Source organism: Dermacentor andersoni, chromosome 2 (genome assembly GCF_023375885.2).
Source record: "Dermacentor andersoni chromosome 2, qqDerAnde1_hic_scaffold, whole genome shotgun sequence".
In the NCBI taxonomy this organism is placed as follows: domain Eukaryota; kingdom Metazoa; phylum Arthropoda; class Arachnida; order Ixodida; family Ixodidae; genus Dermacentor; species Dermacentor andersoni.
The window spans coordinates 80,123,774-80,150,531 of NC_092815.1; the positions used below are offsets into that span (position 1 = coordinate 80,123,774).

Consider the following 26,758-nt stretch of genomic DNA (forward strand, 5'->3'; position numbering starts at 1 on the left):
AGAGTGGAGACTCCCATAGGCGCCTGCGGCAGACTTTGGCTCTCAGCGGAATCGGCGAAACGCACCAGCCTCCAAGATGGTCGCGCACGCCTCCGAATCTCGCAGGCCCTAATTTCAGTTTCGTTTTTTTTTATTATTATTATTTTTTTTGGGGGGGGGACACATAACATTTCTTAAATCAAGTGATTTCATGCAGGCACTTGTGCCGCTGTTTACATGTTGTGAGGACGAGCGCACAAGGGTGTTTCACTTCATGTTCGTTTCATTTAAAATCATATTTGATGTTTCAAGCTGTAACTTAGCGCAACAATCATGCCAACTGTTGAGGAAGTAGAACTTTATCGCTTAGGACAATGTACGTCTAGTAACTCACGCCAAAAGGTGTATCGTAAATAAATGTGCCACGTTCCTTAAATATAAATCAACTTGCTGCACAGTCAAGAACACGAAAATAGCACACAACAATTTATTGCAGCAAGATTGTAAGAGGCAGATACATGAAAACGGCAAGAAACAGCGAAACGCAATATGGGTGTCACACGGCGCACTTTTATACGCGATCAAGCCCAATCCAATTTGAATTTCTCGGTCGCGATTGGTTCTTTTGCGCAAGCTGTGCGATGGAGCCAACAGCAGTTGAGAACTTCGATCCGGATCGGACTTGATCGCGATCGAAAGTGGTCGTGTGACACCGGTATAATGGAGAATAGTCGGAAATTAATGGCGTGATGGCAATAACTTTGCACAAGCAAAACACATAGAATACGTGTTGCAGCTCTCCGGATAATGAAAAAAAAACTGCCCATACACGACAGCAATTAATTTGCTCAAAATGGGATTGTCTTGGAAGGAAAAAATATGACGTTTTTTCTTGTACTTCTGCGAAGGAGGGTGAATTAGGGTAGCAAAATTATGTGAATGGTTGCGTGCCGAAATAAAATGGCTGCAAAAATAATTGAGCACGCACAAACATCCTCTTCTCGAATGTGTAAGCCAGTGTGTCCGTCATTAAAGGACGCTGTTCGATCTGTTGTCACCTCAGCTCTGTAATTTTTGCATAGGTTTTGCTATTCATTAAGTGAGTTATTTATATCCTTGGAAGACGGCCGCATCTTTAAGGCGGTACTGTCCCTATGGGAAGGGTACGGCTGCTCCGGCGCCGGCATCTTTAAAGGGACAGCGCCATCCGAAGGAAGCCAGCGTGGCGGAGGTGGCCATGGCGTCGCAAGGTGTGGAGCTGCCAGACATCAGGGACGATAAGCAGGCCAGTGCGTCATCATCGCTCAGTGGGGACGACACAACTATCGTCGACCCTGACGAGGAAGTGGCTTATATGGCGGAAGTGGATAACGACGGCTTCAAGGTGGTGAGTCATCGCAAGCAAAGAACGGTCGGAGTCCCAGTGGTAGTTTTGCCAACAGAGAAAGGTGTTGATTTGAGAGAGCGGAACCCTATCAGGCTCTTCGAAGCCATTAAAGTACTGCTGGGATCTGCCCCGATTCGCAGCCGCTTCACAACGCAAGGTGCTCTTTATTTAGATATCGCAACGGAAGAGCAAGTTGACATTCTTCTCCGGTGCTCTCAAATTGGTGATATAAGAGTTAAAGCCCGGCTGCCCCACTCCTACATGACTAACACATGTGTTATTAGGGGAGTACCAGTGTGGTATTCGGAAAGCGACCTTCTGGACTACTTGAAACCGCAAGGTGTTCTGCACGTGAAACGTCTGATGCGCCGGGTGGAGACTCAAGAAAAAGAATGGGCAGCGAAACCTACTACTTCTGTTGTGATAACGTTTGCTCCCAACACCGAGCGCCCCGAAAAAATTGACCTCGGTTTTACCAAGCATGCAGTCAAAGAATTCGTTGAACCTCCTCCCCGATGCTTTAGGTGCCAACGCTTTGGGCATGTAGCCAAAGTTTGCATCAAAGATCAACGTTGCAAACGATGCGGTGGCGCCCACGATTACAAAGCCTGCAAGGCAGATTTTGCTTGCGCTAATTGTGGTGGTGACCATCCAGAGAGTTTCGGTGGCTGCCCCTTCCGTGTAAGCGCCTTACACCGCCGAGTGTCCTTCATTAGTGGTCCCAAACCACAACCATCTGAGAAGCGGATACCTGGAAGTGACGAGTTCCCGGCGTTAGATTCGGAAGTTGAGTTCCCTGCGTTAGAGTCGGAAGTTCGTTACATGGTAACAAGCAACGTCAGTGAGCGACCTGAGCCTAGCAAGACGGCAAAATCATCTGTGGGTGAGTCGGTTGTTCGATCTGCTGCAGCAAAAAGTGTCCAAGTTCCTCAGCGACCAGATCACAGCCAGACTCGACAACACGGAGGACATTCCCTCGCCTCAAAAGGGATGAAGAAACCAGAGGCAATGGCCAAGAGTGGGTCCCCATCCGCAACTTTTGTTGAAGTTGTGAGGCAGTGCGTACAGCAAAATAAGGAGCTCAAAAATCAGGACCTGTACTACCTTCTGCGAGTTTGTTTGAAGTCCTGCGTTCATATGTTCAGGCAATGCAGACTGGCCCCTTAAAGAACTTTCTACAGCTCGTTCTTTCCTTTGAGTCAATGATTACCACCTTCGCAGCGACCTTTACCTTATAATATGGCTAGTCTTCTTCAACCTCGTGCAACTAAAAATCACCGAAAAGTGCCGTTTATTATGCAATGGAACTGCGCTGGGATTATAAGTCGATTAGCAGAACTTAAATTATTTCTGAAAGATACGTGTGTTCCAGTATTGGCCCTCTCGGAGGCTGGCCTACCAAGCGGGCGATCTCTGACTGGATATGTCGCCCATAAGAATTGCAGCATAAAGTCATTTCCCGCGGGAAGTGCCGCCCTTTACATACGAAGAGAGATTCCTCATGTGGCTTTAAACGTCACCGATCTTTGCACCGATAGTATTGAGGTGGCGGCTGTGAGGATACGTCTTGGCTTCCGAACTCTTTCTGTTGCATCCGTATACGTGTCTTCGCGGAAGAAGGTAGCAATGGACTTGTTTCTGCAGCAGCTTTGTGACCGTTGTCCAGCGCCCCGAATTATCTGCGGGGACTTCAACGCCCATCACTCTCTCTGGGGTGACAGGAGCACAGATTCCCGCGGACGCAAACTTGTAGAAATTATTGATAGTTTGGACAATGACGGAAGTCCCACTTTCTTCCGGCCTCCAGCCTCGGCCACATCTATAGACCTAACCTTGCATTCATCTGACGTCCGCGTGAAGTGGTCAACTGCAGCTGACCGCATGGGAAGTGATCACTATCCAATTTTTGTGTTTACTGCCGACTTCCACATGCGCGACTCTAAAATTAGCCATGTTGTTAATTGGGACAAATACAGGGAGAAACTTGCATATGTTTCTGGTGATGTGATTGACAAAATGATTTCTGGTAAGATGGCTGCTACCACAGCGGTCAAGTTGCCTAATCATTTTCCGACTCCGGATTTAAAACTCAGGAACCTTTGCGCAGCGCGCAGAAGGGCGGAGCGACAACTGATGCGGAAGAAGGACGACAGATCCTTGAAGACGACCTTCAATAGGCTTAACTCTGCCATTCGACGCCATACGAACAAGCTCTGTAGGTCGCAGTGGGCGTCCTTCTGCGCTAGCTTGACGGTTTTCTCACCGATGACGAGAATTTGGCGAGTCATTGGCAGTCTTGCTGGTCATTCTCGTCCTAGTAAACCTTTCGAAGCGCTTGCACTGCGCAAGCAGAAACCTCTCGTGTGCTTGGCAGAGGAATTTGCAGATGCATTCGTAAGTGCAAGTTCAGGAATTCATCCCTGCGCTCCGCCTGCAACATCTACGTCGGTGATGGACGCCCCGTTTACACTTCGAGAGCTACAGACAGCACTCAGCAGCCTGCGGCGTCGATGTGCACCACGTCCTGACGGCATCACCAACCAGATGATGCAGAACCTACTTCTGGAACACCGGAAGATGCTCCTAAGCTATCTGAATCGAGTGTGGGAGACTGGCGACGTTCCTCCTTCATGGAAGGTGGCTTGTGTTGTCCCAGTGCTGAAGCCCGGCAAAGAAATGACAGACTTGGCCTCGTATCGTCCTGTATCACTGACGTCGTGCGTGGCTAAGCTCATGGAGAAGCTGGCAAGCAAGCGTTTATCTTGGTGGCTCGAAGATAGAAGGGCTCTACCAACATGCATGACTGGATTCCGAACAGGTTTAAGCGCGCAAGATAGCGTCTTGGACTTGATAAGCCATATTGAACATCATAGAGCTTTCGGTCTTTCAACACTAGTTATTTTCCTAGATGCATCAAAGGCTTATGATAGCGTCCTTCAGAGCTCAATACTAAATAGTTTGCAGGCCATGGGCGTACAGGGCTATCTTCTGCGATTCATTCACTCATTTATCAGGGATCGTAAAATTCAAGTGCGGTTAGGAAGTACCACAAGCACCGAAAGGGCGGTATCACGAGGTGTACCTCAGGGAAGTGTTCTTTCCCCAACGCTCTTTAACGTTGTAATGGCTGGTCTTCCCGCTGAAGTGCAAAAACATTGCAGGCATGTCCATATGTTGATATACGCGGACGACATTTGCCTTTGGTTAACCGGATATCAACACAAGCGTTTAGCTCTGATAGCTCGACAGGCATTACTTTTAGTTCAAAATTACCTTCAAGGTGTTGGGTTGACTCTCTCGGTGGAAAAATCTGGCTTCATCATGTTTCCAGGTAGAGGAAGAAGGTATGCGCGGCTGAAGATAGACCTTGATCAATCTTGCCTTCGACAATTGAAATACAAGCGCTTTTTGGGTGTCATTATTGACTACCGTCTACAGTGGCGACGAGCTGTGGACTCGGTTGTGACATCGATATCTTCGCGTCTCAATGTGATCCGTAGAGTTGCGAGTGAGCAATGGGGAAATCACCCTTCCTCAATGATCAGGTTGCACGATGCACTAGTGACGAGTCGGATAATGTATCAGCTGCCTTTAATTTCCCCCTCGATATCACAGCTGGAACGACTTGAGGTTTTGCACAGAAAGGGCCTGAGAAGGGCTCTTGGCGTTCCGCAGACTGCTCCTAACAAAGCAGTACTTTGTGAATCTCTATCGAGACCTCTTAGCCTAGTCGCTTCACAAAGGTTATTGATGCAAATTGGCCGCCTCAAACAGACGGCAGCCGGCCGAGCCCTTCTACAGCGCCTTCGAAAGAGATCTGAGTCCCGAGCGTACTTGGCACTAAATACTCTTGGTTACCTGGGTCTTGACACTAGAGGTCGAACTAAGAGGTTGAAACCACCTTGGTCATTCGCGAGCCTCGATTGTTCGTTGACAATTCCTCACGTACGCGCTGAGCGGAATTCTCCTCTGGTGGCGACGCGTTCGCTGGTACTGGAACATCTTGAGTCTGAATATGCACGTCATCTTCAAATCTTTACTGATGGCTCTGTGGACAAGGTCAAAGGATCTAGTGCAGCTGCTTTTCACATTCCCTCTTTGAAGTATGATTGGTCTGTTCGCTTCACTGCATTCGTGTCCTCCACAACGGCCGAAAGCGTTGCCATTGAGGCAGCTCTAAAGAAACTACGGTTTTGTACGCCTCAACCTGTTGTTATTCTTACAGATTCAAAATCTGCCCTTCAAAGGTTAGAGCACGGGTTCCCTACTGATGCCTTATGTCTTAGCTCCCTACGCTCGGTGCACAATCTCCATATCAAAGGCTTCTCCATACGTTTCCAATGGGTGCCTTCGCACACAGGTATCATAGGCAACGAGATGGCGGACAGCCTCGCCCATAAAGCGCTGTCTGGGAATCCATTGAGAAGAGTGCCTCAAGACGACAACAAACTCTTCAGAGAAGCAGTGTTGTGCCACCTCAGTTCTTTGTGGAGCTCACCTCACAAGCCATGTGTGATCAAGGGCCTCAAAAGAAACCAAGCCACCTTACTGCTCCGCATTCGCACGGGCTCTACTCGAACCCCTGCGTGGATGTATAAGACTGGCCTGGCGTTATCACCATTATGTTCAACGTGTGGTGTGTGCGGTGACATAGAACATTACCTAATGTGCTGTACTGTGTATAACGCGGAAGGAGGGTGTTATTCGGGTCCCTCAAGAAGACAGGAGTTCCTCACAGCTCTTTTCAAGACATTGGTCTCTCGCCTTCTTTTAAATTACCTACAGGACACAGATTTGGCCTCCACATGGTGAACTGAGGAGTGACCATTTGTATTTTGTGAGGACTGTGTCTGATTATGTGATTTATTTATTTTATGTGTTGCTACGGTGGAGCAATTGCCGGCAGCAACTGCAAGGCTAATCCCACCAGTAGCCTACAACAACTCAACTCAACTCAACTCAACTCCGTCATTAAACAGCTGCAATTAAGCACTTTGTGTTGGGGTCTTCACCTGCTGTCTTCGAAGCCTTGCAATCGTCTTCCCATACTTGGAATTTTGCCCTCGAGTGTGCATGATGTCCTTTGGCTGTACAGTGTATTTTGAGGAAATTGTGGAGATTCCTGCAATAAGTAGAATGACAGACAGAAGGTAAGCAATACTGGAGGCTTCAAAGCTATTGAATGTAGAGCTACGTTCCTTCGTATAAGCAATACTGGAGCCTGCAAAGCTTTATAATGGAGATGCTGCGTTCCTTCATGTAATGCGTATTTTTTCTTCTTTTTTTTGGTTAAGGAAGCGCTGTTATAAATGAGAAGAAACAAGGAACTTTCTACGGCAACGACTCCATACACAATTAAACATGAATACACCTATCTTCAGCCCAATGCAGAACAGCTAACAACGCTCAAGTGCACATAGCCTGCTACAGAGGTTGAGAGAGAGCGCATTATTGCCATACTGCAGATATTGAACGTGTACCGCTTTAGAAATAGCTACATTTCTTTTGCAAAAGTAGAGCACCATACTTTTTCAGCAGTCGCTGCGCGTAACATAAAGCTCTCTGCCCCGAACGGCATGTGTTCATAGGCCGCATTTATTAACGAGCCATTTTATTTTATTTTCTAACTTCGTCAATGTACCGAACGTGCCTCGCAGCTCGGACGCGGCCGCGTCGCTGTTATCGCTGGCATCACCGCTCATTGCTGCGCATAAAAAAGAAGAATGCGAAATGAAAGTCAGCGTAGCAAATGGGCAGCAGCTGTTCATGGCTGCAAGGCCGCCGTCACTCGTTCATGCAGCTAACAGTGACATAACGAAATGCGAGGAGAATAAGTCGTTAAAGGGAAGCTGAAAGGTTTTCCAGAAAAAATGAGTGAACATCTGTACATAATGGTTTTCAACCCTCCGAATTCGAATATCGTATCGAAATTGATCGAAAGAAAGCGCATATATATTTTATTTCGACGAAAACTACAGCAGCGGACACGCCCAGCTCGCGCGTCTCGTTTCTGCCTGTGATTAGTCAGCGTCGGAGTGTAAACTAACTCGACCCCACTCCGCAATGCCCGAACACCTAGGAACAAAAGCCTACAACACGCGCTAAGAAACCTCCTCCGTAGTACCTAGGCAGAGCCATATTATTCAAGGAGCAAAAGCCTCCAAATTTTCTTTCTTGCACCCGCTCTTACTCCCGCCTGCGCACAAACGACTGGCGATTCCTCAAATGAACATCTCGTGTTGGGTCGTGCCATTGGTCGTGCCCAGTGGTCGTGCCGCCTGTCAAGCTGCTAGTCGCAGCCGCAGCCACAGCCGCATTTTTCTTGATGTGCTCTGCTACCAAGAGGAATCGGCGAAGCTCCATAGCTCGGCCACGAAACGGCTCGAGTGTCGACTCTTGTCGTTTACTATGTTACTCTATGCGACGAATGGGTCGAACGACACTGCTCCTATGTCAGTCCACTCAGGCTTGCGCAGAGCTGGTTTCCTCATGCAAAAGGAATACTTGCTCAGAAAGTAAAGTAAAATAGTTGTGCTTACCTGCTGTCATCAGGAAACCAGAAAAACTTCGCAGAACTGGAATTACCGGTGTTAGAACACCACAGAGCCGCGCAGCACACGTGATGCCTCGATTTAGCCATCTTCGTCTAATGCTTGGTTGACCTGGTTTCCGGCGTCTTCCGTTCGTTCAACGCCTGATCAAGCTTCTCTGTCTTATCTTTCCCATCTTCATACTTGGGATCACAACCGAAGTCGATGACCAAGCACTATGTGACTTGTGATATCGCTGAGCGAGTGGCAAGGGTGAGCGGAGGTAAGCTCGAGGGACGCACGAAGACAGCCACTTCCCGTGCTTCGCCCAATTTAACATACACAAAAACAGAAATAAAAAATAGGTTAGGATGTCCGGCAACCGCTTGGAGCGCGTACGTTCCTTGAAACCGAAACTAGCACTCGCTTTTAAGGGGTTTCCTAGATGCTAATCAAATTGTGGTCATTAAACGGGGCTATGCTCTACAGTATCTGGCGTGTCACAATGGCTGCAATCTGTAGGCGACCTTTCGAGTATGCGACTAATAAGTGAAGTTGTTCACCTCGACATATAGACGTTGTTGGCTATGTCGATAAAGCCCGTTCGATGTTGAGGCTTGAGAATAAATGTAACGGAGGGGCCCTACGTTGCACATGAGAGACGATTGCGTCCGTTCATGGCTCGAACACCATCGCAATCGCTAAACTCACAACGAAGGCCGAGAACGTCACAAGCCTACTGAGACGAGCGGCCAACCGGCATCACGGGCTCAAGGAGGAAAACCTGCTTAGACTGGCACAGACCTTCGTAATCAGTCATTTCGTGTACATCACGGCCATGCACAGTTGGTCCAAAGTGGAGATAGACAAGCTTGAAACGCTCCTGCGTAAGGTCGCTAAGAGAGCCATGGGTCTACCCATGCACACGAGCACGGAGGCACTGGACGCATTAGGCATGTACAACACGCTGAGCGAGATTGCAGAGGCACAGGAACGGGCACAGATCACCAGGCTGTCCGGCACACCTGCCGGCAGATGGATCCTACGAGAAATCGGCGTCGCGCCTCGGGAGATCGAGTGTAACAGCCACGGGCTGACCCCGACCAGAGGAAAAAGATCAGGGCAGCCTCTCTGCCCAGGAATATGAACCCAGAGTGCAACATCGACAGAAGACTTGCTCGAGCCAAAGCACTCCTCCGACAGGCAGTCGCCTCCGGGAAAGCATGCTGCTTTACGGACGCAACCAAATATCCTGGCAGACGAACTTATGTAGCAGCGGTGGTCAACAAAGATGGCACGGTCATCAATGCGTTCATGGTACGCACTGATAGTCCTGAGGTGGCCGAGCAGGCGGCCATCATCCTTGCAATCCTAGAAGACGATAAAAGCTCGCTATACTGCGATTCCAAGAGGGCAATTCTGTCCTTCGGAACAGGGAGCATATCCCCGACCGTCGGCAGAATACTTGGTACTCAACACCTCACCCCACACTACATCAATTGGTTCTCAGCACACATGGGACCATTAGAGGGTCCGCTCCCTAATATCAACGAGACGGCACAGGAGGCCGCACGAGACCTAAGTAACCGTGCGAGCCCGGACTCCCTCTCGGCAGGATGGGAGAGCGAGCGCGACCCTCTCGTCACTTACAACGATCTCACCCAGCACTATAATTCTGACAAGAGAACCGTGGCGCTACCGCACAAAGCACTCAATAAAGCACAAGAAGTCACGTACAGGCGGCTTCAGACAGACACCTATCCATGCCCGGCCTTCCTGCGCAAAATCTTTCCGCATGCGCACCCTCACAATGCGTGTCGCTTTTGTAAAGACATAGCAAGCCTTGCTCACATGCTCTGGGGTTGTCCCCTGGCGTTGGGGGCCAGGACCACCAAGGAAAAGTGGGACCGAGCTCTACGCAGCTCGGACCTGGGCTGTCCAACGGGCCCGCGACGCGGCGGAAGGGCATGGCCTCTCCGACCTGACGTGGGAGTGGCCTGCGCAGCGGGCCACTCTCACGTCCAAGAAAGTTATTCATCCATTCATCCACCCATCCCTTAAACCACATGGCCTTAGATAATTTACGTATCAGTCCAGGAAGTGCTTCTGCGGCATCTGCTGCAGGAAACGCCATGGGAGTTTATTCAAACTAAGTGCCGCAGCAGCCATTCTGCTCTGTTACCTCATTATTCGTTATTCCAATATGGTTCCATATCCACTTCAATTGGATCTGACGACCAGAATATGACGTGGTGATCAATGTTATTAATCATGAAATGCGTTTAGCTCCCTTTGTCGGCGGCCTTCAAGAGGCCTTGAGCCAGAAGCCAGAGCCACTATTCGGGCACTCAAACAAGAACATCCGGGCAGGTTTCGAGAATAAAACGAGGTCATCCGTGCAACCAGTCAAAACTTAAGAAAATGCAGTCTCTGTCCCCCAACCCTTTGTACAGGACCACATTACATACGCTAGTTACTGCCCAAACAAGTTACAAAAATATTGCTTCCGAGTTCTGCCTAATGCTTGTTCACAATATCACTCAAGCTGTAACTTCTAGTACGTTGAAGATTTATTTGTCATTTTCAATATTGACTTTCATAAGGCAGATACAGGGCACCATTCACTTCAATGATCATTTTTTGGCCCTTTTGGTTCCCTGTGCTCTTTTGAACGACAACGGTCCGTGAGTTTCGCGGCGCAGGTATTGTGTCGCCTCAAGAGATGGCGCCACGCTCCGTCGAAAAGTGCCTCCTTAAGACGTTTTTCTTCTTCTCGCTGGGCAGCGTCCATATGGAATAGTGCACAGTATGGCGAAGTGCGGTGTGGTTCGGTGCGGTGTGGTGGGGTGTGCCGTCGCGAAAATGCACTACACCCATTTTGAGATTGTGGCTAGTATAATCTCCAACCAATCTGCTTTGCCGGTTGCCGTTTCATGCTTACATCTACTCTCGATTACAGAAGAGTCAGCAATTTTTCTTATTTCATACGCCAACACGTAAAATGCGGCCGTCGAACTCGCATCTGAAGCTTAGAGATGGGTCATCTCTAAACACAAACGAGCAGCGTTCCTTGTAGTCGGCTCACAGAAGCGTAAGAAATTTTGACTTCAATAAGTTACAAACCTTTTTTCTAGACTAGAAGCTGTTACGTTTCGCCTACAACGCGCGGTAATGCCGGCGCGGATGCAACGGACGCCGGGGCTTCGTTCAAAGCGGCGGACATTTTGGCCCGTTCGACGCCGACGCAACGCCTACCCGCCAAGCGTGTCCAGGCGTGTTTCAGTGCCACGTGTCGTCGTATGTGCGTGTGTGTGTGTGTGCCCACGCTTGTCAAAGCGCGGCAGCCGGGGAGCGGAGCTCCCCAAGTGAGGAGCCAGCAGGTCTGTCCGTCGGCGGGTTGGCGATGCGTCACTACACTCGGCTCACCATGTCTCTCGGCTCGACCGTGCGCGCCGTCGTGGGCTCATGCTCCGCCGTCGCGTGGGCTCATCCCGTGACCTTCCTTCTGGCCCGCGACGCCGAGAGTATAAGAGCAGCTGCCCCCGGACGCCAGGAGAGAGGCTCCGATTTCTTCTGTTGAGTTACGTGCTCTCCCGTCTCTCCACTTCGGTCGACCTGACCGGCCGCTCTTTTGCGATGTTAGAATAAACAAGTTGTTCTGTTACCAGTCTACTCATGCTTTGCCGGGACCTTCGGATGCTTCCAGTGCCCCAGGCCGCCAGGCCAACGCTACCCTTGGGGCTTGCGACCCATTGGCAATAACGGGCGTCAGCACCGAGACCCCAACAGCTGGTTGCCAGCGGTGGGATAGCGACAACGGAGGCCAGCAGCGAAGAGATGCGGTTGAATGTATGCTGAGCAGCTCAACGACCATCCGGGAGCAGTGCAACGAGCCCTGTGTGATGACTGGTTGCCTGCAGCGGAACGACTGCGCTGAATTCTTGGCTGCGAGGTTTGGTGAGTGCGGGACTTTCTTCTTCTGAGTTTTGCCAGGCTTTTGTTAGTGTCAGAAACAGAGCTGGTAATTGTGGTTGTCGTTGCTGCCGGGTTAGTTTGCGGCAAGACAATAGTAGGCAGTAGAGAAAGCAGCATTCAGAGCAGCCATGGATTTGAAGTCGTTGCGCAAACCGAAATTGCTGGAGCTTGCAAGAGAGTTGGGTCTGGATGTCTCAGACAAACTCAGAAAACCAGAACTGCTAAGGGCTATTCTTGAGTTAGAAGCTGAGGATGACGAGCTGTCGGAATGCCTTGAGACCATTGAGGAGAGGGAGACGGCAAAAAGACAGGAGCGCGAACTTAAAGAACAGAAAGAGAAAGATGAGCGTGAACGAAAAGAACAGAAAGAAAAAGAAGAGCGCGAACACGCTTTGGAAATGAAGCGTCTCGAGTTAGAGATGGAACGCGCTCGTAATGGAAGTCAGGCACACGGTGCAGGAGAACGAGTATTGTTCAAAATGACTGACCTGATGCGGCCGTTTAAGCTTGGAGAGGACATTGGTTTGTTCCTGGTTAACTTTGAGCGAACGTGCGAGAAGCAGGGGTTCTCTCGGGAAACGTGGCCACAGCGCTTGCTCACTTTGCTACCCGGCGAGGCGGCCGACGTAGTCGCTCGCTTGGAGAGAGAGGAGGCAGAGGATTTCGACAAAGTGAAATCGAGTCTGCTAAAAAAGTACCGGCTGTCAGCGGAGGCGTTCCGTCGGAAGTTTCGGGAAAATGAGAAAGGCAAAAGTGAGTCATATACAGAGTTTGCGTACAGGCTTATGTCAAACATGCAGGAGTGGCTCAAAGAAGAGAAAGCGTTTGGTGACCACGAGAAAGTTCTGCAGTGTTTCGGGCTAGAACAGTTTTATAGTCGGTTACCTGAGAACGTGCGGTACTGGGTCTTGGATAGGCCAGACGTTAGTACGGTGGCTCGAGCCGCTGAGCTAGCCGAGGAGTTTGTGACGCGTCGGGCTCGTGGAGCTAAGGACGGTCAAAAGGGTGAATTTGGCTCCAAGTTTGAGAGGCCAAAGTTCACGCCCATGAGAGCAAAGGGGGACACACGTAGTGCGGATGCGAGTGAAAGCAGTCCGACCGAACGTAAGGAGACGGCGGCAACCGAAGCCGAACGCAGAAAGCGGTTCGAGACGAGGCAAGCGCGCGTTTGTTATACGTGCCAGAAGCCGGGTCACTTTTCGGCGCAGTGTCCAGAAACAAAAACAAAAGTCGTGTTTTTGTCTTTATGCAGCACTGACGAGAACATGAAGCTTCTCGAGCCTTACATGCGAGACCTCCTCGTGAACGGGAAAGAGTGCCGAGTGCTTCGCGATTCCGCAGCTACAATGGATGTAGTTCACCCCTCTTACGTAGAACCCGATATGTTCACGGGCGAGTGCGCATGGATCAAGCAAGCAGTGGAAGCTCATAGCGTGTGTCTGCCGGTAGCAAAAGTGCTTATTGAAGGACCTTTCGGAGCACTTGAGACGGAGGCCGCAGTGTCATCTATGCTGCCCCCCCCCCCCAGTACCCGTACCTATTTTCGAACAGGTCCGATCACCTCCTGCGCGAGAAGGGGCTTTTGTTTGGTGAGGCTAGCGTTCAGGCCTTAACCAGATCGAAGGTTCGGGAGCTCGCTGCAAAGGCGGTAGTTGCGGGGCCGACGTTGTTGAACGATGAGAAAGGGTCAGAGGCGCAGCAAGCTGGTATTCAGAGCACGCCCGAACGGGATAAAATTGAGCCTGTAGCGTTAAAGGCACCAGATACTGGAGAGGAAATTCCCGATGCGGGAAAGTTAGAAGAGCTTCCGGTCGAGCTTCCGGGACTAGGCTCGGTGACGAACAGGAAAGACACCGATCAAGTCATTAGTGACTTAATAAGTAAAGCATCGCTGTCGCCTGAGCAGAAAACCGAACTACACCAGCTCTTACAAGAGTTTCAAGGTCTGTTCTCTGAGAGGCCTGGTAGGACTTCTGTCCTTACTCATGACATAGAACTTACCTCCCCAGAGCCAGTACGATCCAAGGCGTACCGGGTGTCACCCCGCCAGAGCGATATTATGGAGGCTGAGGTAAAGAAAATGCTACAGCTCGGTGTTATTGAAGCGGGTGAGAGTGATTATACCTCCCCTTTGATTTTAGTTGAGGTACCGGGCAAGAAACCTCGTCCTTGCGTCGACTACCGCAGGCTTAATTCCATCACTAAGGATCAAATTTATCCGATCCCTAACATCGAGGAGCGCCTTGAGAGAGTGAGTAGCGCTCAGTTTATTTCCACCCTAGATCTTGTCAGGGGTTATTGGCAGGTTCCACTTACAGAAGAGGCTAGTAGGTATGCGGCGTTCATTTCACCAATGGGGACATTCCGTCCTAAAGTTTTGAGTTTTGGTTTGAAGAACGCGCCATACTGCTTTTCAAGCCTCATGGATAAAGTGTTGCGGGGACAGCAAGAATTCGCTTTACCGTATCTAGACGACGTAGCGATATTCTCCGCATCCTGGCCTGAGCATATGGCGCACTTGCGGGCAGTGCTAACCCGCCTGCGCGATGCGGGCTTGACAGTCAAGGCTCCCAAGTGCCAGTTAGCACAGGCCGAGGTTGTCTACCTCGGACACGTGATTGTTCGGGGTCGTCGCCGCCCCTCTGAAATAAAGGTGGCCGCTGTGCGAGACTTCCCGCAACCGCGCACGAAGACCGATATTCGGTCGTTCTTAGGTGTCGCCGGCTACTATCAGAGGTACATCCCCAGGTACTCTGATATCGCGTCTCCCCTAATGGATGCTCTAAGAAAGACAGAGCCGCAAACAGTCGTCTGGGATGAGACAAAGGAAAGAGCTTTTAGCGCCCTAAAGAGCGCCCTAACAAGCCAGCCTGTGCTACGATCGCCCGACTACACAAAAGGGTTCGTTGTTCAGTGTGATGCTAGTGAGCGAGGCATGGGCGTTGTACTGTGCCAACGGGAAAATGGAGAAGTAGAACACCCCGTCCTGTATGCTAGTCGTAAGCTGACGAGTCGTGAGCAGGCGTATAGCGCCACCGAGAAAGAGTGTGCGTGTATCGTGTGGGCCGTTCAGAAATTGTCATGTTACCTAGCCGGCTCGAGGTTTATCATTGAAACGGATCACTGCCCTCTCCAATGGCTGCAGACCATCTCTCCCAAAAATGGCCGCCTCCTGCGCTGGAGCCTCGCTTTGCAACAATATTCCTTTGAGGTACGTTACAAAAAGGGGAGTCTCAACGGTAACGCCGATGGCTTAAGTCGAAGCCCCTAACGTGGGAATCAGCCTCAAAATTGCTTGTTACTGATGTTTTTCTTCCTGAGGCAGGATTTTTAACCTATTGCTTTTGTGTAGTGTTTCAAAGTGATGATGTGCTTTCTAGTGCAATTTTCCGATTTGTGGACGCGTTCTGAGTGCTGCTAAACTACTGTAAGGAACTAGGCAGCAGTATAAAAGGGGAAAGAGCCTGGCAGGGCTTAGTGAGGGTTGTGCCGTGCTTGCTGACTGAGCGGTTGACTTTCGGCGTAGTTCTAACGCTTGCCGGAAACGAGAACAAAAATGTCAACTCTCCCGAAGTCACTTTGCAGTGTCCTGTGTGAACCTGAACGTGAGAACGAGGCTTCTCTGTGCGCTGCGCTCAAGAAACGCCAAAGGACGCCCGACTTCGGTTATGAGCATCATCGAGCGACATCCCTCCGGACAGCGGATGCAGTCCCCTGACCATCGGGATCTCCTTCCCCCGGCGGGGCGGTCTGTTACGTTTCGCCTACAACGCGCGGTAATGCCGGCGCGGATGCAACGGACGCCGGGGCTTCGTTCAAAGCGGCGGACATTTTGGCCCGTTCGACGCCGCCGCAACGCCTACCCGCCAAGCGTGTCCAGGCGTGTTTCAGTGCCACGTGTCTTCGTATGTGCGTGTGTGTGTGTGTGCCCACGCTTGTCAAAGCGCGGCAGCCGGGGAGCGGAGCTCCCCAAGTGAGGAGCCAGCAGGTCTGTCCGTCGGCGGGTTGGCGATGCGTCACTACACTCGGCTCACCATGTCTCTCGGCTCGACCGTGCGCGCCGTCGTGGGCTCATGCTCCGCCGTCGCGTGGGCTCATCCCGTGACCTTCCTTCTGGCCCGCGACGCCGAGAGTATAAGAGCAGCTGCCCCCGGACGCCAGGAGAGAGGCTCCGATTTCTTCTGTTGAGTTACGTGCTCTCCCGTCTCTCCACTTCGGTCGACCTGACCGGCCGCTCTTTTGCGATGTTAGAATAAACAAGTTGTTCTGTTACCAGTCTACTCATGCTTTGCCGGGACCTTCGGATGCTTCCAGTGCCCCAGGCCGCCAGGCCAACGCTACCCTTGGGGCTTGCGACCCATTGGCAATAACGGGCGTCAGCACCGAGACCCCAACAAAGCTTACAACGCCAATGAATACGTCTTTTCTGCCATGGAGGATGATTTATGTGCTTTCGCAGCATACGATATCCTTGTCGATACTCTAGGCACTTAGAAATGTGTCTGCAAATGAAAGCAAACGAAAATGGGCATTACCTTTAAACACGCAAGAACATTTGTATTTATTTTAGCCTTCGCTTCACCGCCGGACTTTTGGTGCTGTAGGCATAACGCGCTGCGCATTAGTATCACAGTAGCACCGGCCGAAGCTACAAACTACGCTAGTTTGCGCCACTTGTGAAAAGATCAAAGTGCATGAAAATCAAAGTGTTTCTTTCTCTGCGTATATGAATGCCACCAGTAGCATTGTGAGTCACATTTGCGACACCAAGAAGATAGGCCTTCTTACGGCAGAACACGAATTAGAAAAGGCATCCAAATCTACCGTCGGCATTCGCTGCAGGAATTAAAGTAGCAGGTCTTAATCTTAGAAGTAGTAAATGTCTACCGCTGTCTGACCATTTGAAGGCATCCTCATTTACCGTCTCACCATGCTGTCATGTCTGCTTGTGCCTAGCGATATGAATATAAAATAATCCCTTCCCTAATAATAACATCATGAAATTATTATATTTCAAGGGTAATACCGTCTACTTAAACTTCTGCCACATTTAGGACACAATCTCGTCAGCGCTGAACTCATATTTCTTGCGAATATTTTTGTTCGACTAGCCAGGTGACTTTTTGCCTCGAAAGCAACCTCGTTAGTGAAAATTTCAGTAGGTAAGTTTTCTCCTAGCCCTATTGCAAGCTGAAGTGCTATGGTGGGCCAACAAACGCGGGCAGTAATATTCAAAGATCAACAAGCATTTTTCTTGATACATTTTCTGCAAATATAAAAATTTTTTTTGAGTGCGAAGTACGACGTGTCACCCGTAAACGTTTCATTCAAGCACATAAACACGTCTCTTGGCTCAATCGCAATCTTCCATTATTGCTGTATCGATTTAAATTTCGTATGCGAATTTCAATTCTTTAATATGTGGCTTGATTACCGTCTTACGAAAGCACATCGGTCAAGGGTCCTTGCCAGTGGCGACGTCAATGGATTCCGTAAGGCTACTGTTCATGGCACACCTAGTGCCGGTAGGGACGTTTCAGTATGTACATGCGCAGAATACGGCAGTGCCAAATTATTGCATTACAGCCACCCACCAATTTAAGATAGCTAAGTTTATACCACAACGATATACGTGAAACAATAAAAGAATTTGAGGTTTCGCTCGCACCTAATATCGGCCACCGCAGCCATGCTCGTACCCCATCTCTCAGCTCACCAAGATACGTCTTCTGCCCTTCAGCAGAGTAATGTTCGAAGGCGAACACCAACATTCCGCTTCGCCCTGCTGAGCGCATGCCATTTACTTCTTTCCTCCTTTCCTTCCTTCCTTCCCTCCTTCATTTCTTTCTTTCTATACTTAAATGTAGGAATTGAGGCTGACAGACGCTACATTGCCCTCCATTACATAACAGCTGAACATACGTAAGATCAAGCTACGCGCGCATTCAGTAGAAACAAAGGCCAACAAAAAGAACCGAATCGATACGATACCCGCGCAGCCTTGCACGACCTATATGCTGACCTAATCCCAGAAAGATAGTGTTGACCTTATTTGCCATGCTATCACAAAGGGTCACTATGTCGCCTGCGTAGATGCGTCTTGTATGCACAGACTGGCCACTTTCCTATGCGCGACCGTGCGCTTCGGGCGACACATTTCCACGCATCTGTCACCGCCGCGCGCTTTGGTGTACATACTTCATTCCAGTAAGGGCTTGCCGTTACTTAACTGAGTGTACGTCAGTGCTCGGCACGACATCCACAGCGTTACACCGGCGAAGAAAGCCCCAGTCTAAATACAGCAGAGATGACAACAGAGGTTCGTTTCATCACTGTGTTTCAAGTCGAACCATTTTGAGAAGTAACTAACACACGGCTATATTTCTCAAAAGCATAGTGGCGTAAGCGTGACTTAAAGGTCTGAGCACTGCGCACTGTGACGACACTGCCCCTCTCGACAACGCATCCTATGTTAACTGTCTGTACCGTAAATACTACGCAAATCAAACGTGCCAGTAAAGGGCCACTTCCCTCAAAATTATGACAAGTTGGCTGGTTAATCTCTCACTTATGTCTGCTATGGGGGGGGGAGGGGGGGGAGGTTTCGCGCTTAATCGCATCAGTATACAGTACGCCCCCAACGAAAACATTGCTCGGGTTCATGCGCGAAATGGAGATATTATCAGTGCACATTTTAGAAAAGAAAAAAGCAAACTGTCTAGTGAGTATTTCATCAGTCAGGCCTGTAAACGCGGTAACTGTGTCTAGCAACAGGACAGCCAGCAAGTCTTGCAGAGACAAGTCTGCTTGAAAAGTATCAATGTCATCTCTCGTTCTTTTCTACAGGTGCCGACTGTTACCTCATCTGTGCTTGCCATTGTTCTGCTGTCATGGCTGTCGAAAGCTTCCAAAATGCCACCGAACATTATATTCATTCTGGCTGATGATCTGGTTCGTATGTATTGATCTCGTTGACAGTGCTTCCCCAATTTAAAAGCGCGAAGAGATATATTTCAGTTTGAATATTAAAGTGTATAGGACTAATTTATTGAACTAACTAACAGCTGAGGTCCGCTCGTCTTACAAAACCGATAGAAGAGTGCGAGCTTCTCTGAAGATAAACAAAAGACCTCAAGCAATGTATTAGGTATGCAAAATGCATAATCTCCCTTCGTTTGTCCTTTTATTTGGACTAACGCTAGGCTGGGTTGGCGAAGAATTAATGAGCACTACCGCACAGTTTTCAATTCGCGTGTTCATTAGGCACGGTTGCACGTGCTTGTCCAAACTGTTTTCTCATTAACAAAGGCGCGGCTCCACTGCCCCGTACGCGGGTTCCTGTCTAAAATTATAATTTCCAAACTTTGAGCGCCCTAAATGAGCAAGGGAAAACATTTTTTTTTATTACTCGCAAACTCGGTAAGTGCGCACGGTCCTAAGCGACGACATTTCTTAAAACTCACGTTGTTCTACTTGCCTTGAAAGAACGGTGCCACGCGGCTAGCGCTAATCGCACCTTTCGCCTAGAATCATCAAACACCGCGTGCCTATGCTCCGCTCTCTTCGTCCTGTACAGTTAGCTTAGTTTGCGCAGCACCAGTGAAGAATTGCTGAAGAATTGCCGGCTGCCACGCGCCTTTGCTCACCCAGGGCTGGGACGACGTGAGCTTCCACGGCTCGCCACAAATCCCCACTCCAAACTTGGACGTCCTGGCGGCCGACGGGATCATCTTGAACAACTATTACGTGCAGCCCTTGTGCACCCCGTCTAGAGCCGCTCTAATGTCCGGCTTCTACCCCATACATACCGGTAGGCAAACGTCACCGTGCGTGTGCGAGGCGATGTAAACTTACGAAAGCTTGCATTGCCTCTTTCTTGCAGGATTTTCCCTCCTTATTTTTAAATTCTCCTAATGCCCTCGGCATTTTCTGTCCGCACCAACTATGTAAAACTTTACTTTAACTTTGTAGGAAGCATATTTTTTTCCTTTGTTTTTCTTTCTCTTACTACCTGTTTCTTGGTCAATCTCCTTTAGTGCGTAAAGGCCGTTGATTGGCAAAAAAAGACAGAGAGTTGTCCCGCCTTTGATGGGACATCATAACTAGTGCATAAATATGCAGAACAAGAACTAGAGGCCCTAAGGACACAATGCTATATAATTAGCGCCTCGCGTTGTGCACCCTAGTTTGATGCGCCTGACCGAATTATTCATGCACAGATCATCCCAGAGATTGGCATTCGTAAAAACTCGGCTTAAAAGCTATAAGAAGATCTGAAAAAGCACGCGTGGTGTTGCTTCATTTATCGGACAGCATGTCCATTTAGATGCGATGCGTCAGGATATTTACATTCCCATCTAAAACAATTTGGCCAACGGGGCATTTTCTTGAACTCGACTTGATTTGCAGGCATGGAAAGCTCGGTCATACTCATAGGCGAGCCGTGGGGTCTGCCACTCAACTTCAAGCTGATGCCTCAGTACTTGAAGGACCTCAATTACCAAACGCATATGATCGGAAAGGTAAGCGAATACGGTTTAATGGCTTAAGAAGAAAACACAGACTTAGCTTAAACATAATTTTGCTCTTCAAAAGCGTATGAGCTCATGCAATATACTGTTAACACCTATATCTAGCTTTGAAGACTACAGTAAGAGAAATTGAGATGGGGGGGGGGGGGGGGGGCACTTTTGGCCGTATACGGAGTGAGAGGACTGTAATATGCCAAATTGGTTTTACTTGATATCTGTTGCAAAATTATATACGAAGAACGTACGAAGAGAAACACACCGGTATTACGAAAGCTCTCGCAGAACCACTGCTTTGGATCACCGGTCTTATTGTAAACCAGCACGGGAGTCTTGTGCTGGAATTTAGAAGTTCTATGCAATACGAGGAAGGTTACATGAAGAAGCATTTGCATGGCAGACATACCCAGGAACGCATCGCTATTGATCGTGATTTTTTTTTTTTTAAACGACACGAAGTAATAGAAGAAGTTGGCGCCTTTATGTGACACCGGCTAACAACGTTATCACAAAATGCGTTCAAAAACACTGAATACAGTGAAACAACATGAACACAAAGTTCTGTAAACGAGTCCAAGAGCCCACAGATAATACACGTGTATAGTTGCTTAAGTAACGCAACTAATTCTAATTGTCGGAGCGTACACAAAAGTTCAGTTTCGGAGACAAGTGGTCGAAACGCAACTACACATACATACCATACTGCGTAGCTACTTGATAATATATAAGTTCAAACTTATATGACACATACATGTGTCAGCAGACTATTAAAATTTAATAGAAACCTAAGATAATGGTGTGTTCAAAGGGGCTGGTTGGTTCATCATTGGGACAAAACAGAAACAGCGCGACACAGGACGAGCCAGTAAAGAGCACAGGCCAGAGCGCTGACTAGCAACCAGATGCTTTATTTGCAGAAGCAGCATATAAAGACATCATTGAAGATGACATAAAAGAAAGAGAAAGAAGGATAAGCGTTAGCCGCGTAATAATCCAGTTCCTTTGTTGATAGCGTGAAGGACGCAGAACTGACGCATGCGTCGTCACTTGTGAATACGCAAAAGGCCTCAAATATATCGCGCGCGCGCTGTTTCCTATATCTTCCAATTAGTTCGCACTTCTTAAAGATCGGCGTGCAACCGCACGTGTTACAGTGGGCAGCCAGATGACTGTACGGGTTTCCTTTTAGTGAAGCGGCATGCTCGCGCAGGCGATCATTAATGCACCTTCCCGTTCGCCCGATATAGCAACGTTTAAACCCGCCGTGGTTGCTCAGTGGCTATGGTGTTAGGCTGCTGAGCACGAGGTCGCGGGATCGAATGCCGGCCCGGGCGGCTGCATTTCAATTGGGGCGAAATGCGAAAACACCCGTGTACTTAGATTTAGGTGCACGTTAAAGAACCCCAGGTGGTCGAAACTTCCGGAGTCCTCCACTACGGCGTGCCTCATAATCAGAAAGTGGTTTTGGCACGTAAAACCCCATTATTAAATTAGCAACGTTTACAATCAAATGGGATTCTATAGACGACCTGCGTTGTACAGTCAATGAACCCGCGAACATGATTCTTATAGCACTTTCTTTCGCGTGACAGTATCCACCCTGTTGACTATTTTGCACAACCCGCTCAGGGACATTGTTAGGGACATTGGACACAACCCTCACTCCTGCCTTAGCCGCAATTTTCCTAATGTTATGGGAAACACGGTGTACATATGGAATGACAGCAAGCCTAGATTTCGAAGGCTGTGACTGCATAGTTTGTTTTCCGGCGTTCTTTAACTCTTTTACCAGGACACCAGCAACGCTGCACAACACGCTGGTCGGGTAGCCTGCTGATGTTAGTCGGTCAACTCGTGCTGAAACGCTCTATTGAACAGAGTGCTCGCACGTACGCGTGAGAGCAGCTCACGGACATGCCTTAGCGATGCCTCCTTTCACGAGTTTGGAGAGTGCGGACGAAAGAGCGGGAGAAGCCCTTTCTTTGAGCGAGGCGAGTAGTTCCAGCGCACGTGACGAGGCTTAAAAACAATTTCAGTGTCTTGAACTTTGAACTTTGAAACCTTGAACGGTCATTGATGGTCTCCTCCATTATTAATACAATATCCCTCATTATTTCACTGAGGCATCTATAATTGTCCTTGAGGTGAACTCCGTGTCACAAGCGTAAACTGGATAGAATACTAAAACATCATCATCATCATCATCATTTATTTTCCTTAAGGACCCCTGTCGGGGTATTACATAAGGGGGGGTTACAGAAGATAAGGATAGAAACAAAGATATGGTTACAATTTCTTACAAGACTCAGCCTGTGGATTCGCATTAAAAAAAAATAATAATAAAACAACAACAACAACAAGAGGCACACTGAATAGAATGCAAAAGCAAATCAGCAGAACAGTCACAATGTGAGACAGCAATCGCAAAAGAATGAAGGCACAGTACGGTCATTGTAAGGTTAGGGTTTAAGGTGATCAGTAAGCAGCTGCTTGAAGATAATGGGGTTGCGCTCATTGACAACTCTATCTGGTAAATTGTTCCACTCTATAATGGCGCTAGGCAAAAACGATTGATTAAAGGAAGCTGTTGAACCATGCAAGCGCTGGATGCTGCAAGAGTTAAAAAGGCGACGAGATGTACGGGTTGGTGGGATTAGAACATCGTCAACAAAGCGCAATATTCTCATTTTTGTGTTTTCTTCTTCTTTTCTTTTGGGGGGGGGGGTGGGGAGGGGGGGGGGGGGATATCCCGCTGTTGGCCATAGTTACGTTAGTTGATTAAATAGTTGGTGAGCGAGAAACAAAGGTGTCATATTTTTTGGCCAATGCCTTAGTTTTATCAGGGCCGTTGCTGAGGATCTCGGAAGATTCCTCGGGTCTAGCCCCGGGCACCAACAGCAATAACCGCTAGACAAATAAAGTTTATTCCTATCCTATCCTATCCTATCCTTTTCTCTCTGACTGTTATCTTCAAACGGCATAAGCTCTCATTAACCAAACTGCAATAACAAGTTGCGCGTTTGGTTTCTGAAAAAAAAACATATTAGAAGCTCTATCAGACTGATAAATCACAAATCAAGGACCTGCAGAGCTGTCGCACTTCCTTGCTAATTAGTATCATTCCTCCATGATACAGCGCGCACACGGGACACTATTAATTCATTTCCTGCGACACGCTCGCCGATCTCTTCCACCACCGTGAGCGCCCCGCTCTATACTAATGCGCCTAATTAAATATTTGCAATTTTGTAAACTATTTTTCATTGCCCGCATGGGCTCTTATAGGAATTCAGCTATGCCTGTGCAAAGAATCAGCGTGAAACTTTAGTTTCAATGAATGCAGCGACAGATTGTTAATTAATTTCATCACTGTGTAAAAGACTGTCAGCGTGTCCCGTAGAACTTCATTAATTTCTTACGCATTTCCTTACTGACACACACGCTTGAATTGTAAACACGTTCTTGCAATGTTTCATTTTGGTCGAACTTTTATTCTTCATGCAGCCGTCGTTTTAGTCCCTGCGTGTGTTCTGCGGGGCCTCCGCGTTAATGGAACTCGTACAACTCTCGTGATTATCGCAATTAACTGCCCTACATCGTTGTAACTTATCGTGTATATTGAGAAAAGTTCCCACTCTAGTCCATCAAAATTTTATTTCCACTCCGTTTTTCTTTTCTTGGTAATACTTTGCTAACGACTTGTGGCTCGCTCATTAACCGAGACGTTTAGAGTTTCGTGTTTACATCAAAGTTAATATACCTTCCCTATCTCTGTAAAGTTTCATTTCAATTAGTTTTTTTCTTCTTTGTATTGTATTCGATGCAGCGGCTTCCTTGAGCTCATACTTTCATCGAGCGCTTTTCTCTGCACGCTTTTGCCAGATTCCATAGCAAGCGGCACGTTAGCAATGAAGAAGAGGATAATAAAAAAAAGGGGGGGGGGCGCATTGCGCGCTTATTTCGTGTCCTCGTCTTGTTACGCTGTATAAACTTGCAATATACACATGTTCAGTTTGAGGGCCACTTGCCGCTGCATGCCTTGACTGTCATTGACTCTAACGCTCTTAGCGACTTCCCTGTGTACGTAACGACAATTTTTTTTTCTAAACTGCGAAAGACTGAAAGCACGCGCTGCTTTTTTTCTGCAGTGGCACCTTGGCTATTACACGGAACAGTACGTGCCCACTTCTCGCGGATACGACACCTTTTACGGCTTCTACAACGGCGAAGAAGACTACTACAACCACACCCTCCCCGTCCCACAGGTTTGATATAGACTCATTTCCCTTCGTCGATGTCACATGTGGGGCTCCACGTTATCGTTTCTCATCGTTCAGCTGCTACGAGCATTGAAAGAATGCGGCAGCCATTCCGCTCTGTGAAGATAAATGACCAGCGAAGCTGTATAGATGGTGTGATGTACAACACAGAGATATATAAATATTTTGGTGTCGTTTATTATTTCACGCAGGTTCCTATAGATTTGTAGTCTCTGTAGTAGACAGCCAAGGGTTCGGTAACGACGATGGGCCGGTTCTTCGCAAGGTTAAAGTCCAAACACGGGCACCTCGTGGTCGTTGGCCCCTTGAGATCGGTGTAGCACTTGTAGCCCGAACCGTTCGAGCATAAACGAGGTGCAGCTAACTGCCATCTAGCCCCAACACGTCCACGTCGAAGGCGCCAGCGACGAGGACTGGAGTTTGATCGTCATCGGCCAAATCGAGCAGCCATCCAATGTGGCCGTTCATAAAATCCTCTACGTCGCGCTTGGAAGAGGCCAGTCGAACGTACACGATGGCAACGACCGTCCCGTCGGCGGTCTTCACGGCACACATGTCGGCACAAAACGCCGCGCTCTCTGGTTCCTGCATGGATGGTAGAGGAAACGTCGTACGGCCCGAAGGCGTCGGCTACATCGTTCCTCACGTATATGGAAACTCCGCCAGCTCACGAATCGACGTCTAACGAGCGAGCTTAGGCCCGGGCGCGTTCGAGCGGCTGCGCCGAGGGGCGCGCACGAGTCGGCTGTGGAAGAAGACGACGATGCTCGAACCATTGCTGATGATAATGTTTGATGGCAAATATAACGAAAACGATTACGACGATAGTTTCCTCTTGCCAATGAATGGCTCGTACCCCCTTAAAGGGACCGCTAAAGGCAAATGTTAAGTCAAGTCAGGGTGATAGATTAGCGCTTGAAAATCGCTAAGGCGTTAATATTGTCACGTAGCAGTGACAGTGAAGAAAGCAGCAAAATTGTGAGTGACGAAACTAGCCTTTTATTGGCCGAACATGTGCCCTCAAGAACACACACTAAAACAAAATTACACCCTTTCGGTTGTATCTTGCCACGCAACGATAAACGTCATCTGTCTTGTACGCATTTCCTTTCTTTAACGCTGCGAGCCCGGTACTTCCCAGTAACGAACGGCATTCGCGTTATCAGCATGACATAGCATTCCTGACAGGAATATAGCGGGCGCAGCGTTTTCAAGGAAACGCAAGCAAGGCAGATGACGATTATCGTTGTGTGGCATATATACACCCCCAAGGGTGTACCTTTGTCTAAGAGTGCAGGCTACACTCAAGGAACACTATAAAAAAAGCGTACACCCTTTGGGGTGTATATCTGCCACACAACAATAATCGACATCTGCCTTGCTTGCGTTTCCTTTCTTGAAAACGCCGCGCCCTCTATTTTCCTGCCGGCAGTGCTATGTCATGCTGATAATGCGCATGCCGTTCGTTCCTGGGAAGTACAGAGCTCGAAGCGTTAAAGAAAGGAAATGCGGACAAGACAGATGACGTTTATTCTTGTGCGGCAAGATGCGACTCAAATGGTGTAAATTTTTCTTAGAGTGAACAACGACAGCGGCCAACACAGTCGGCGATCTTCGAAAATTTCATCTGCCGGTCAAGCACGTCGCCTTTTATACACGAGTCATCGAAGGTTCCGAGTGCCAGCGTGTCTTCCAGAAACTTCTGCACAATTCGCGTCGCGCATGCAATCAGATTACATAAGCTTCGGTGGAAGCAGAACCATCAATAACATTCGAGAAACTTCCAATACATGCGGGCGCGTCCCGCGCTGAGCGATAACATTTGTTAGACGGTGAAAAGCGCTCACCCGCAAAAGATAAACAAGTCCACGTGTCAATATTATTGCGAACGGAGCCTTAATAATCGAGAAATTGAGGTAAATGCAGGACATGATTAGAGACTGCCCTGGGACATTCAAGTACTTGCCCGTTGACGAACGCGCTCTTCAGTTAAATTCTGTCACTGGTACTCAACCACGCGTTGCAATAGCATACTTGTGTTGTAATATAAGACGAAATCAAATGCTACTTGTTCAGCTC

The 26,758-nt window shown here is 48.6% G+C and overlaps 2 protein-coding genes across 2 annotated transcripts in view; one reads left to right on the forward strand and one right to left on the reverse strand.

Annotated features, from left to right (window-relative positions):
- The window catches only part of LOC126541784 (uncharacterized), a 140,850-nt gene that overhangs the window by 83,395 nt on the left and 30,697 nt on the right, over positions 1–26,758 (reverse strand). The window lies entirely within an intron of this gene.
- LOC126541775 (arylsulfatase B-like) overlaps positions 19,522–26,758 on the forward strand; it is a 23,797-nt gene continuing 16,560 nt past the window's right edge. Inside the window, exons 1-3 of the mRNA XM_055077045.1 lie at positions 19,522–19,681; positions 20,281–20,393; positions 24,548–24,653. Coding sequence (XP_054933020.1) covers positions 19,654–19,681; positions 20,281–20,393; positions 24,548–24,653 — 247 coding nt within the window. The 5' untranslated portion in view covers positions 19,522–19,653. The remainder of the gene's footprint in view (positions 19,682–20,280; positions 20,394–24,547; positions 24,654–26,758) is intronic.